Source organism: Rutidosis leptorrhynchoides, chromosome 2 (genome assembly GCF_046630445.1).
Source record: "Rutidosis leptorrhynchoides isolate AG116_Rl617_1_P2 chromosome 2, CSIRO_AGI_Rlap_v1, whole genome shotgun sequence".
Lineage (NCBI taxonomy): Eukaryota > Viridiplantae > Streptophyta > Magnoliopsida > Asterales > Asteraceae > Rutidosis > Rutidosis leptorrhynchoides.
In genome coordinates, this window is record NC_092334.1 from 54,923,869 (window position 1) to 54,939,147 (window position 15,279).

Below are 15,279 nucleotides of genomic sequence, written 5' to 3' on the forward strand. Positions count from 1 at the left end.
ATCTTCATTAATTTAGTGAACAACTTAGCACATTACACACACACGAAAAACACTTCTTGGTCGAGTCTCTCAATCTTCATGTCCAAATACCACATAATGTCAGTCTAGGCTTCGTGTTTATCAAGATCTAGTCTTGGTTTGACTTGTACGAACCCGAAAACCCATAGATATTCGTTTAAGCTCTTTCTATTGTTATTCCGCCTCTAGATCGTGTTAGGTTGATTCTAAGATCCTCTCTCTCAGCGTCTACAATTATAAATTATGCTTTGAAGGTAATTACTGAAACAGGATTATGCTTTCGCTTGTGTAGATTCAAATTTTTCTATGTATTGTAAGTCATAAATAAAATATCTTTTATTATAGTGACATTTGATGCATCCTTTTTATCGTTTGTGTCGTAACGGGAACTTGAATATATTTCAGTCATTGATTTATGAAAAAACACATTACATAAATCGATCCGTCCCATTTGATTTGATTCGATATTATATGTGTTTGCTGTATGTTTACAACATATACTGCCAAAACTGAATAGGTAGCTTAATTACGGTTCAGCAGTCGTTTGGAAAACGGGTGTCGTGTTTCTCTGCTCGGTCACTTTATCTTCATTATATCTATCAACACTAGGAAGAAACACACCTGCACGAACGAAAATCACAAATAATACAAAGTTGGATTTTATTTATTTATTTATTTTTCTTTGAGACATAAAATACCAGGTTTGATTACGCGTACCTATTAACCATATACCAGCTGCCAAAAACAGTATGGAAGTCAAGATCAAAGTAGATTTTCTCCAGTTTTTAAGTTCGTCCTGTTTCGTTACATGTAAAGTTTAACAACTTGTCATCAAACTACACGTAATTCGTTAAGTTACTGAAATGGAATAGCATTGAACACACCTGCATAACTCCAACAAGAGGAGATGAAGGTACGTCACCAAAGACATGTATCGACACAGTTGACATAGCCATAGCCAATGGACGTAAGCCCGGTTTAACAGCGTGCATACAAACAAAATTTACAGGGCCCTGCACTCGATCATTCGTGTATAATGTTTCAATCTAAAAAGGGAGTCTTTATAGTTATAACAGTGTCAATATGGACATGAACAAAAGGTTACCTGAGTGGCAAAAACAAGTATCTCTCCAATTAGAAAGAAAACGACGAAAACGTACATGCTCTTGAAACAAAATGCACTAAAGCAAAATATTGCCCCGAAAAACGTTGTTGTGGACAGAAGCTGTGGAGTATTAATAGATTATATATACATGATTTCAAGATATTTTGTTAAAATACAATGCAAATTTAGAATAATATGGAATTAGTAAATGTATATGGGTAAAATATCTAGATATTAATATGTATAAGAAAATATCTAGATATTAGAATATGAGAGAAAAATCTAGAAATTGAAATGTAAAAGAAAAATCTAGATATTTGTAGGTTGTAGAAATATCTAGATATTTATATATCCATGGAAATATCTAGGTTCTAGAATGTTCCATGGAGTAGTATAAATATGGGAGGAGATTTCATTTGTGGTGTGTGAAGTTGTGAAAAGGAGTGAGTAAGTGAAGTGTGAAGTAGAGAAGAAGTAAGAAGTGAAGAAGAGTTAGAAGTAGAAGTTGTGAAGAAGTAAGAGTGTGAGTTGAGTCCATAATATTGTAATTGTTTCTTTGTATTAATAAAAGTGTTCTTTGTTAAGTTTCCCGGTTAAGCCTTAGTTCGTGTTTGAATTCTTAGTGCACTTGTGTTATTTTTATTAAATGGTCGGCTCTGCCGCCTAAGTGATATATGATCGGTTATACCGCCTGAATGATATATGGTCGACACTGTCGCCTAAATATTATTGTGCACTAAGGATTTATAAAATTAAAGGCTAACCAACGTCAAAGTGTTGGTCTAGTGAGTGAGTATAACCTAGTTCCTCTATAGTGGGTGTGTTGGGCTCGTTGAAGCTTCCAACAATTGGTATCAGAGCGGGTCGTGCGGGACCATTGCTAGTGGAGGTACTCATCGGTAAACGTTGGACGTTTACATCGACTTGTTTTCACCAAGGCTCTAAGGGAGATTCTGTCGGAGCACAGTTAGGAACTGTGAAAGCTCATCGGTCAGGGACCAAGCTTATTGGACGTTGGACGTCATGATGGCAGATCTTGCAAGTACGAGCAGTGGAATCAAGAGTCTCAAAAACCACAACTATGGTTATTGGCGGACTTGCATAGAATCCTACCTACAAGGACATGATTTATGGGAAATAGTTGCTGGCAGTGACACAACGCCTCCACCGAAAGAAAATGCCGAAGCCTTGAGAAAATGGAACATCAAGGCTGGGAAGGCTTTATTTATATTGAAGACTACAATCGAGGAGGATCTATTGGAGCACATCCGTGACGAGAAAACACCAAAGGCAGCTTGGGAAACTTTTGAAAAATTGTTTTCAAAGAAGAATGAAGCACGCCTCCAGCTCTTGGAAAATGAGCTCGCAGGTATCTCACAAGGAAGTCTATCCATTTCTCAGTATTTCACCAAGGTGAAATCTATTTGTCGTGAGATATCTCAGCTTGCTCCTGAAGAGAAAGTGAGTGATGCAAGGATGAAGAGAATTATCATCCACGGCTTAAGATCCGAGTATAATGGATTTATAGCCGCTGTGAGAGGATGACCTACTCAACCATCATTAATAGAGCTGGAGAATCTATTGGCTAATCAAGAGGCATTAGCCAAGCAGATGAATGAAGTAACCATAAAAGACGGAGAAGATGTACTCTTCACCAATAAGAAGAAAGCAACATCTCGAAGACAAGAGGCGATGAAAGAAAGTAAGACATATGGGTGGAAGGGTCACCCAAAATCAAAAGGCAACGCTTCAGGGGGAGCTCAACAAGGAAGAATAGATCATCGCCAACAATACGGGGAAAATGATAAGAGAAAGAATGGTGAATGCTTCAATTGTGGCAAGAAGGGTCATTTTGCTCGAGAATGTAGATTCCCCAGAAGGCGAACTTTCGAAGGAAATGTGGCCGCCGCAAGAGATGAGAAGAAAGAGGTCACATTCGAAGCAACCATTAATGAGGAAACATGGGATGCAGAAGCTGGACTCTCTGTTGAAGCTGACATAGATGATCAAGCTCTTACAACAAATTTAAAGTAAAAAATAAACTACAAAGATGATTGGATCATCGATTCTGGATACTCAAATCATATGACCAACGATGGGACAAAGCTGCAAGAAATGGAGGATTACAAAGGAAAGAGAGTCGTGTTGACAGACGACAATTCAAGGTTTTCCATTTCTCACATTGGAAAGACAATAATTCCAAATGAAGGCGGCTCTCATAAGCTCCAACTCGAGAAGGTGTATCTTGTCCCTGGCCTAAAGAAGAATTTACTGTCAGTACCACAATTGACAGCAGAAGGGAATTATGTGCTCTTTGGACCAGAAGATGTGTCTGTATTCAAGAGAGTGAAAGTGGTTGGCAATCCAATTATGCAAGGAAGAAGAATAGAGTCGGTCTATGTACTATCTGCTGAAACGGCATATGTCGATAAGACTCGAAAGAATGAGACGGCTGATCTTTGGCATGAACGTCTTGGGCATGTGGGCTACAACAAGTTAAAGGAGATGATGGTGAAACACATAGTAAATGGCCTTCCTCAAATTGATATCCGAACAGATACAATATGTGCTGGATGTCAATTTGGCAAAGCTCACCAATTGCCATTCAAGGAGTCAGAGCATCAGTCCAAGACACCACTAGAGCTCATACACTCAGATGTCTTCGGCCCAGTGAAACAAACATCACTTGGAGGTATGAAATATATGGTGACATTCAGTGATGACTTCTCAAGATATGTGTGGGTTTACTTCATGAAGGAGAAGTCAGAGACTTTTCTGAAGTTTAAAGAGTTCAAGAACAAGGTAGAAAGTGAGCTCAATACTAAGATCCGGTGCTTACGCACAGATAATGAAGGAGAATATTTATCGACTGAGTTCAATATCTATCTTGAGAAGCACAAGATTAGAAGACAGTTAACTTGTCCCAATACTCCACAGCAGAATGGAGTGGCGGAACGCAAGAATCGTCACCTTGCCGAAACTTGTCGAAGTATGCTTCATGGTAAGAATGTACCAGGCAGATTTTGGGCCGAATGTATGAGGACGACATCGTACGTGATTAACAGACTCCCACAAACAAAGTTGGGATATATTTCACCATATGAAAGATTATGGAAGATCAAACCAACCGTCAACCATCTCAAAGTTTTTGGATGTGTATGCTATGTCTTCGTGCCAGATCATCTACGAAGAAAATTTGAGAAGAAGGCAATTCGGTGCATTTTTGTCGGTTATGATGAATCAAAAAAAGGATGGAGATGTTGTGATCCAAATACTGGAAAATGCCATACTTCAAGAAATGTGGTATTTGATGAAGCTTCTTCATGGTGGTCACCTCAAAAGATAGAGCTTCCAGAATCTCATGGATTAGAAGAAGGTCCAGAAGAAAAAGAAGAACCTAAAGAGCAGATATTGGATCCAATAAAAGAAGGAGAAGGGTCGTACTCTAAGGAAACGAGTCCATGGAAAACTGGGGTACATCAATCTACATCCGAAGAGGTTCGTCCAAGCCAAATGGATGCCGAGGAGCATGTGCAAAATTACGGAGATCAACAAGGTCGAGGAAACCTAATCCGAGGTATGCCAATGCTGCTCATGTGGATGAATCAATACCTATTGAGCCTTCCACTTATGAAGAAGCAGCACAAAGTCAAGAATGGCAGAAAGCGATGGAAGAGGAAATTAATGCGCTAAAAGAAAATCAGACATGGAGTTTAGTTCCAAAGCCAAAAGATGTAAAACCAATATCTTGTAAATGGGTTTACAAGGTGAAGACTCGATCAGATGGCTCCATTGAAAGGTATAAAGCTCGACTTGTTGCTAGAGGTTTTTCTCAACAATATGGGCTGGATTATGAAGAAACGTTTAGTCCAGTGGCGAAGATCACAACAATTCGTGCTCTACTAGCTTTAGCCGCTAGCAAATCTTGGAAGCTGTGGCAGATGGATGTCAAGAACGCTTTCTTACATGGAGAACTTGACAAAGAAATTTATATGGAGCAACCAAGAGGCTTTGAGAACAAGTCCCATCCTGACCATGTCTGCAAATTAAAGAAAGCACTATACGGTTTGAAGCAGGCTCCAAGAGCTTGGTACGGGAAGATTGGCGAGTTCTTAGTATAAAGTGGTTTCACAGTTGCTCCTTCAGATTCTAGTTTATTTGTGAAACAAGATCAAGGAAAACTAGCCATAGTGCTAGTATATGTGGATGACTTAATCATCACGGGAGATCACTATGAGGAGATCCAAAGAACAAGAGAGAATCTGTCTATCAGATTTCATATAAAGGAGCTTGGAGAACTCAAACATTTTCTTGGACTCGAAATAGAGCAGAAAAGAGAAGGATTATTTCTGGGACAACAGAAATATGCGCGAGATCTTTTACAAAAGTACGGAATGCTTAATTGCAAACCTATCTCAACTCCGATGGATCCGAATACAAAACTACGAGCAGATGAAGGAAAAAGTCTTCAAGATGTTACCATGTATCGAAAGATGGTCGGAAGTCTTATTTATCTCACACTAAGCCGGCCAGACATATCTTATGCAGTTGGAGTGGTTAGTCGATACATGAGCAATCCGAAGAAGCCTCACCTTGTTGTTGTACGACGCATCTTAAGGTATGTTAAAGGCACTATTAACTTTGGCATTTTGTACAAGAAAATAAAAGAATGTCACGTGACTGGATATTGTGACGCCGATTACGCTGGAGACTATGATACACGACGGTCAACAACTGGATACATGTTTAGTCTTGGATCAGGAGTAATATCATGGTGCAGCAAGAGACAACCAACAGTATCCTTGTCAAGCACTGAAGTAGAATATCGATCAGCATCGTCAGCAACACAAGAAATTACATGGTTGAAACAACTAATGGAAGATCTTCATCAATCAACAGACTATCAAGTAGAGCTTTTCTGCGATAACCTATCAGCTATACGTCTAGCAGAGAATCCAGTCTTTCACGCAAGAACAAAACATATAGAAGTACACTATCACTATGTTCGCGAGAAGGTCCTTGAAGGGGAGATCAAGATGGTGCCAACAAAGACAGATGAACAGGTAGCAGATATATTCACCAAGAGCCTAAGTAAACCGAAGTTTACAAAATTCAGAGAAGCACTTGGAATGGTCTGCAAGACATCGTTGGAAGAAAATTTGCATTGAGGGGGAGTGTTAAAATACAATGCAAATTTAGAATAATATGGAATTAGTAAATGTATATGGGTAAAATATCTAGATATTAATATGTATAAGAAAATATCTAGATATTAGAATATGAGAGAAAAATCTAGAAATTGAAATGTAAAAGAAAAATCTAGATATTTGTAGGTTGTAGAAATATCTAGATATTTATATATCCATGGAAATATCTAGGTTCTAGAATGTTCCATGGAGTAGTATAAATATGGGAGGAGATTTCATTTGTGGTGTGTGAAGTTGTGAAAAGGAGTGAGTAAGTGAAGTGTGAAGTAGAGAAGAAGTAAGAAGTGAAGAAGAGTTAGAAGTAGAAGTTGTGAAGAAGTAAGAGTGTGAGTTGAGTCCATAATATTGTAATTGTTTCTTTGTATTAATAAAAGTGTTCTTTGTTAAGTTTCCCGGTTAAGCCTTAGTTCGTGTTTGAATTCTTAGTGCACTTGTGTTATTTTTATTAAATGGTCGGCTCTGCCGCCTAAGTGATATATGATCGGTTATACCGCCTGAATGATATATGGTCGACACTGTCGCCTAAATATTATTGTGCACTAAGGATTTATAAAATTAAAGGCTAACCAACGTCAAAGTGTTGGTCTAGTGAGTGAGTATAACCTAGTTCCTCTATAGTGGGTGTGTTGGGCTCGTTGAAGCTTCCAACATATTTGTATGACCGTACACAATGTTATTTATTTAAAGAATGATAATGCGTACCTTAAAGGCGTTGGGAATTGTAGAACTAATACGATCCAGGATAAAACCGCCTGCTAATGTCCCAACGATTCCACCAACGATCGTGATTCCTCCAAACATCATGTCAGCATTGTTCTATGATAGAAGATATTTTAAAGTAGGTCAGCCGAAAGTTACCTTTAGTTTCTTGAAAAGTTGTCATATGCAATAAACAACATCTAACATGTGGTCTAAGGTTCTTACCATACGGTATATGCTATAGCCAGCCTTCGGACCCCAGTATGAATACGCCCCTATGACAAAGTTGTAAGAAATATAACCTACAAAAAAACATAAGAAATTAGGCACTCGAGTGCGGTTTGTTTTATTAGTGTTGTTTGTTTTTTTAAGATGTTTTTGTCTGAAGGTCTGCGACCATATGTGTAGAAGAAGATGTGATCTGAAGGGTTGTATGTTGAACATTGAAAACAATTCATTATTATGTATGTTAAAGATAATTTAATTACAAGTCATTGTAAATAACACATTAGTTTATCTTATGTTTTTAAAAAAGCAAAATAAAGTCTACAGTAAGAACATGTGCCCGTACATAAGAGATAATAAGACTAATAAGGTCTGCATAGTAAAAAACAAGTGAACTTCAAATGTTTCTATAGGGAAGTCGGGACAAATAAGTACCTAATACATTTACGACGTATATTTTCTCTAGAAGAAGTTCTTTAATATCTTCGATAAAGCTAGATACATGACTACTAGAAGCATATACGCCGGCAGACCTGCAGTAGCGAAAACAAGTCTCAGAATACTTATCACTCGGTTAATGTAGGAAATTCAATATCGTATCATTTGAAAACAAACCAGGAAGTATTCTCTGACTTATGATCGGTGAACTTCTCTTTTGGAGACCCGATCACATCTTTTTTAACTGAAACGCCTGCATAAACAAGGACTATGAGCTAAAAGATAAAAAATAAAAAAAGCATTCTAAATTGAGGCTACAACTGCAAAAGCAATATTGTGTACCTGTGAGTTGCAATGGTTTCATTATAAAACCCAAAATAACAAACGGAACCATCAAAAATGCCTCACCAAAAAATGCAGAACGCCAACCGTAACCATCTCCAACCTGAAAACCGACAAGGTCAGTAGCCCATTAATCTAGCCTGTTAAGAAACAAAGTACAAGTAAAAGTGAAAATATGTGCTGATGTCACTTACTAGTCCACCATAAACATAACCAAGCGCAACTCCAGTAGGTATACACATATAAAACACTCCAAGCCATGATGATCTCTGTAATGAAATATTGATATAAGTTATACTGTTAATGCAACTACCATTTTTTGTTTTTAAAGTAATAATAATTAGTCAGTATACTTAGGAACCTGAGTAACTGGAGCGTTTTCATCGATGAATGGAGCTGCAAGACTTATAAAAGAGGCTTCACCAACACCTACTAACCTGAAAATACAAAAGGTTTGCATCATGATGTCACCATTAATGAGATGTTGCAAGTTAATGATGATTAGATTAAGTTTGCTCACATTCGGCAGAACGTAATTGTCCAAAAACCAAGTGAAATTCCACAACCGACTGCAGATAAAGTCCAAACCGACAACCCAACTGCAATAAGCCTGAATGGATTGATACTGCACAAGAACATTGCTAATTGCTAAGTACTAATTATATCAACCCAAAGATTCTTTTTATTACATAATAATTAAGAAAAATGTTTTTTATTTATTTTTATTTATTCTTACCTTTTAGCCAGTGATGCAAATATTGGAGATGCCACTAGCAACCCAACCATAAAAGCAGATGATAGAATACCATCTTCAAAATTGGTCAAATAAAACTCACCCCTGCAAAAAAAAAAAAAAAAAAAAAAAAAAAAGGTTTTTAATTACCTCAACTAAAAATCGATGCTAGTACGAAAATAGGTCAATAACACTTACTGAATTCCGGTACCAGGTGTGCATTCTCCACTTGGCTTACAAGTAACTGGAACCCCATTCACACCCGTACTCGCAATTACTCCTCGATCCAAATAAGTTATTAAGTTTATAACACAAAATAACACAAGCAACCTGTGATATAATGATTACACTCACATTGTCAGCAAATACTTACAACTTATATCACATTTCACAAATGATTCATGTGATCCATTACATAAACGTTGAAATACGACATTCATTTTAATAACTAGAATCATGACAGATCACGGATGTGCGGATTCTAACATTAAAGGACAACAAAAAGTACAGTAATTGTTTACCTCTTAGGTGTGAACCACGAAACTTCAAATGAATCATTTGAATCGTTGTCTATATCGATATCAATAGGAGGAACCGTATTTTCATTTTTGACAGGATTATTGGATCCTTTTTCATCTTCAACGCCCATTTCATGTAATAATAATAATCCCTGTGTGTTGAGTTTATGTTTCTTGTTGTAGAGTCTGTCAAAACGTTATGTTTGTTGAACAAGAATGCCATCACAAAAAACACTTTTGTTATAATGTCAACAGGTGTCAGATTTACATGTCAAATTTGCTTTAAATTCTGTTTTTGTTCTTGTGTTATGATGTTATTAAGTGGTGTTCCGTGTCTTACTGGATTTATTTCTTAAATTTCATATTTGAAAGTGTCATAAATTGCAATTTATATCCTCAATAATTAGTTTCTTACACTTCACACTGCAAACTATGGCTTATTGGCTTGTACGTAATTATTAGCCATGTTTGTTATTGAAAGAGATTATACAATTTGAGGCCACCCAAATTTATCAATTTGTGTCTATTTAAAAAGATTTTTCGGCCCACCCAAATTCATATGTTGATCAATTAATGCCAAATTAGTGTAAAAAACTCATATTAGAATTTATGCTGTATGCACATTGTATCAACCCCATTCAACCTATGACGCGCGGAGAGCCGGAGACCCCCTAAACTTGTTACCCGAGTGAGGGTCACATATTGTAGACATAACTACTTATGAATTACGAGTTCGACTCGTTAAAAACTCAATTTGAGCAAACACCGAACAATATCACAATATCAAAAACTTGTGAGCGAACTTGTTCGATTATATACATTAATTAAAATACTAATATTAAATCTTATTATAGTTGGTTCAGAATTACAAGAAAATAAATATGTGTTATACTTGAATTACATGATAATATAATATCACGAGCTGAGCTCGAGCTTAACATATCAGGCACTAAACAAGTCGAGCTCGACCTCTTCGAATTTTAAATGAGTTCGGGCTCGACTCGTTTACGCCCCTACCAATATGCCAAAGGAATTTTACAACACAAAATGAAAGACTACATTTGCTTATTGTCCGGTCTATTGTCGAGTTCTCATATTTACGGTAAAGAAGAAATAGGAATTGCATCATCCGGCTTACTTTCAAGCAACGGTATAACATCCGACTGTTCTACAATGGTCACTTGCTTACTGTATTCATCGTACTTGTCCACAATCGGCATAAAGATACCTAAATAATCAAAATGTAAAAACATGAAGATGTGCACGAATTTATAATCCCAATTGGCTATACTTTGTTTACTACTTGACAATTCAATCACTTCAAATTCAAAAATTTCTTTACCCGTAGTTTAGTTCAAGTGTATCGACCTACTCATATAAGAATTCCATTTCATTAACAATGTAGAAATACTTGTGATAAATTATATAACAAATATACGTATAAGTGAGCTTATAATTTGACCAAAACTAAGAGTACTAGAACTTAAATGTTCTTGTAGCAATTTACCTATAAACCATAATCCTGACGCCAAAAAGAAAACGGAAGTCAGGATCAAAGCAGATGTCCGCCAGTTGTCAACCTTGTCCTGTGTCCACATAATTATTGCTTCTTAATAACAACGATTTATAATACAGATATAGCTTATCCTTAAAAACTTATCTCCCAATAAATTTACTTATATTTATTGAAATAACATAGTCTTGTAATAAGACCATAATTTGACCCGTTAACCAACCTGCCCATTATACATACACTTTAGTATTTACATATATGGAACAGAAAGGCAAACCTGTAGAATCCCGACAAGTGGAGAGGATGGCACGTCACCAAAGACGTGAATGGACACAGTTGCCATAGCCATAGATAATGGTCTTAAACTTGGTTTAACACTATGAAGACACACAAAATTCACAGGACCCTGCAGCATATGTGATGTAATTTCGATATTAGAATAAGAAAAATGTTTAAAAAAATATGCCATTATATATCACATCCTTGACATAAAAGTTACCTGAGTTGCGAAAACGAGAATCTCTCCGATTAAAAAGAGAACCATGAAAATGTACAAGTTACTGAAACAAAAGGCACTAAAGCAAAATACTGCTCCTAGAAACGTTGTTGTAGAAAGTAGCTGCAAAGTGTAAATAGATATAATCAATATAAAATACAAATTAATGGCTCAACTTAAAAAATAAGTCACCTAGTTGAAGTTGCAGTATATTCAGATCATCAATGCACAGTTTGAAGTAGAGGTGGCAAAATAGCCGGGTCGGGGCAGGTTGAATATGTAGTTAATGTATGGCCGTGTGGGTTGAAACGGGTTGGGTCAAGTCATCAACACTCACACGGATATTTATCTTTTTCTTTCTTTATGAATAAATAAGGTGTCAAATGTAATTACAGAATTCATACAAAGTCAATATTATATACATTTTCACTCTGTTTCCTTTTCAGCTAAATTTCAGTTTAGAAGTTACAACTTTGAACCTTTAGAGATCAAGCATAACCTGGATCGACCAATTAAGAAGTATATGGGTCCAAATTGCCACATCTAGTTTGAAGACTGACAGGATGTATGAATGAACAATATCTAATAAAATGTCTACCTTAAAAGCATTAGGGATTGTCGAATTCATGCGATCCAAGACAACACTACCCCCTAATGTCCCCAAAATTCCACCGACAATTGTTAATCCTCCAAATAATATATCGGCATTCTTCTGTAAACGATTAAACATTCATATGAGATACTTTTGCAACTACAGATTTCTTCTTATTTTAAGTATAATATTTTGTAAAACTGAAAAGGTTAACAAAAAGGTTGAATACGCTTACCATATGATATATGCTACCACCAGCCTTTGGGCCCCAGTACGAATACGCACCGATGACGAAATTATATGCGCAAAAACCTAGAACGCTTACAACGTATATCTTCTCACTCAAAAGATCCTTTATATCTTCCCAAAATCTGGATAACTGACTGGAACTAGATGAAAAATAGCTGCAACCACATAAAGTCAACTGTATATAATTTTTAAAAAGTATAATCCTCAAATCCAGATATCATATCATATCATTAATCTATAAAAAAAATTATTAAATATTGTTAATTTCCAGAGTTACCTGGAGTGTATCTTAGGTAATTGTTTATCATTTGACATCCCTAGATATATTCAAAAAATTGTTATACTATGGTCAATGAAGAAAATTAATGTTGAATAATAATCAGATATAAAAAGTACCTTTCATTTGTAAGGGTTTCATGGCGAAACCCAAAATAGCAAACGGCAGCATTAAAATTGCCTCACTAAAAAATGCATATCGCCAGCCAAAACTAGTTCCAACCTATGAATACAAAGTAGCAGCCCATTAGTTTGACAATTTTTGGTCAAATTATATTAATTGAGCGATTATCAAGATTTAAGGTTCACAATAAAAAAAAGGTCAAGTGTATACCACTCCACCATAAACATAACCGATAGCAGTTCCAGTCGGTATGCACATGTAGAATATTCCCAGCCATGCAGTTTTCTGTAGAAACAAATGGGAGTCAGTTTTGACCAAGTTTGACCGAATTTGATCCAGTTTTGACCAATTTTGACTGGTGTTAGAAAGAGAACCTGAGCTATTGGAGCATTATCATCAATAAATGGAGCTGCAAGACTTACGAATGAAGCTTCACCGACACCAACCAGCCTGAAAAAACAATATATCACATGTTAGATTTATGATAGTTTATGGTGTTTGAAGTGGTCAACTCACATTCGGCAGATTGTAATGGACCAAAAGTCAACTGAAAACCCACAAGCAGCTACACCGAGAGTCCACACTGACAGCCCAACTCCAATTAGTCTAAAAGGATTGATGCTGCCATATAAACAATATTTAAATCAACATTTTAACTAACGTGACTATAAATGATGAAAAAGATTGTTACTAGCCACCTAAAATGATACATAATGATGTGGATTAGTTAAATTACCTCTTGGCCAAAGATGCAAATATTGGAGACGCAACAAGAAGTCCAACCATGAATGCAGATGATATCACACCGTCTCTAAAGTTTGTCAAATCAAAATCACCCCTGCAGACCAATAAACATTCAGAAAACATATGAACATTAAGGTTGTAAAGTAACCAATCATATCTTAAAAAACAAAAAGGGGAAAAAGGACATACTGAATTCCACTACCATCTGAGCACACACCACTATCGGTGCAACTTCTGGGACTCCCATTTACACCATTACTTGCAATTGTTCCTCGATCCACATAGTTTATTAAGTTGATCACACAAAACACTACAAGCAACCTGCGTATAAAGATCCAATAAGCTCCATGAAATCAAATCGTTTTCAAAAATAGATCCAACTGTTATGCAAATGATAACCCCAATGTTGTAACTAAGCAGAGAAACTATCTTTTTAAGCAATATCAGTAATCATTACTAACAACTAACTAATGCACTAATTAAACATTGCAGCTTGATCAACCATCACAACACAGAAAATTATTCTAAACAAATTCCAATTTCACATCTGTAGGAAAGACTTAAAATTCTGTAAATACCAAATTACTTAACCTTTTAGGAGTAAACCAAGAAGGATGAGTAGGAATAGGCTCCGATAACGAAGACGAATCTATAGCCATAGCACTTAGGTCAAACAATGCGCTTAACAAATCCTTGATCTTCAAGTACTCTCTTGTAAAACCTTCATTTACCTACCTGCACACACAAACATACAAGTTATATATACTTATTGAATTTAGCATACATTTATTAACTTTGTAAGTTTTAAAAGATAAGGTAACACCTACCAGCCACTCTTTCTTTTCCCCTAATGTTTAATTCCTCTCATATATGTTATATACAATCAATACAAATTCAAAACATTCTGAAACCCCAATTACAATCATATACAGCCTACGTTAATTATAATCCAATGACCTAGATATTAGAATTAGGGTTTTAGTTGTGAAATCATAGATAGAAGAATTTGTTTAATTGGCGGGTAATGGTTGACTTAAAAGGAAGTTCGACTAACCTTATCAGGGTGGTGAGTGCTGACAGATACGATGATCGACGGCGGAGAATTGATATTGATTGATACTTTTTGAGTATATATGGAATCCAAACTACCAGTAAGAGAATGATTCCATTTTTTTTTTTTATTATTATTCCATAATAATGAGAGAATATATATTTTTGAAGTTGTTTATCTCGTTACTGAGATAATCAGTTAATATCATCCAAAGATGGGAAAAAAAATATTCATGCGAAATATATCCATTAATTAATATTGTTCATAAAATATATATTGAACGTTTATCAAACAATTATGTTGGAAATTTAGTGTAATTGAGGGATTTAATCTACACTTGTAAACGGGTTAGGAGGTACGGAGTGTACACCCATTAAGTGATAGATTGCCCGTTCTCGAAAGTGATTTTCCATTATCACAAATTTGAGTGATTACAGAAGTATTATTCCTGCACTAGGTGAAACATCTCCATCGTGGAAATAAAACAAACAACTTTATGTAAAGGATTTGTTTTAGATTTGAAAACGATTTTCTAGATTTGGTTGTTGGAAATAAAATAAACAACTTTATGTAAAGGATTTGTTTTAGATTTGAAAACGATTTCCTTGATTTGGCTGTTGGAAATAAAACAAACAACTTTATGTAAAGGATTTGTTTAGATTTGAAAACGATTTCCTTGATTTGGTTGTTGGAAATAAAACAAACAACTTTATGTAAAGGATTTGTTTTAGATTTGAAAACGAAATTAGTTAGTGAAACATCTCCATCGTGGAATAATACTTATTTTTTGGTGCCTATAAATAAGGACTATCATTTATGAGAATAAGATATACGAAAAATACCTTAATACTCTTATGCAAAAGAGTTCTTGTTTACTGCCAATAACAAGAACTAATCTCTGTCTTATCCCAAAGTGATATTCGTGTAACCCAGGCAATAAGGGTCGAAT

The 15,279-nt window shown here is 35.7% G+C and overlaps 2 protein-coding genes across 2 annotated transcripts; both read right to left on the bottom strand.

Annotated features, from left to right (window-relative positions):
- Positions 1–544: 544 nt before the first annotated feature.
- On the bottom strand, positions 545–9,416 carry LOC139887881 (probable sphingolipid transporter spinster homolog 2). Its single transcript, XM_071870929.1, has 15 exons — positions 9,289–9,416; positions 8,966–9,097; positions 8,771–8,872; positions 8,557–8,659; positions 8,396–8,524; positions 8,229–8,303; positions 8,035–8,137; positions 7,870–7,945; positions 7,690–7,787; positions 7,255–7,331; positions 7,033–7,146; positions 1,124–1,243; positions 903–1,031; positions 736–814; positions 545–639 (listed from the first exon to the last, which is right to left on the bottom strand). The coding sequence occupies exons 1-15, from the start codon at positions 9,414–9,416 to the stop codon at positions 545–547; spliced, it is 1,560 nt and encodes a 519-aa protein (XP_071727030.1).
- A 693-nt stretch (positions 9,417–10,109) lies between these two features.
- LOC139890883 (probable sphingolipid transporter spinster homolog 2) lies at positions 10,110–14,288 on the bottom strand. The gene is made up of 15 exons (XM_071873814.1): positions 14,103–14,288; positions 13,871–14,010; positions 13,469–13,600; positions 13,272–13,373; positions 13,052–13,156; positions 12,910–12,985; positions 12,746–12,820; positions 12,532–12,634; positions 12,413–12,452; positions 12,122–12,290; positions 11,893–12,006; positions 11,298–11,417; positions 11,076–11,204; positions 10,793–10,871; positions 10,110–10,513 (listed from the first exon to the last, which is right to left on the bottom strand). Exons 2-15 carry the CDS (start codon positions 13,936–13,938, stop codon positions 10,383–10,385), a joined length of 1,443 nt encoding a protein of 480 aa, XP_071729915.1. The 5' UTR covers positions 13,939–14,010; positions 14,103–14,288; the 3' UTR covers positions 10,110–10,382.
- Between the last annotated feature and the right edge of the window lie 991 nt (positions 14,289–15,279).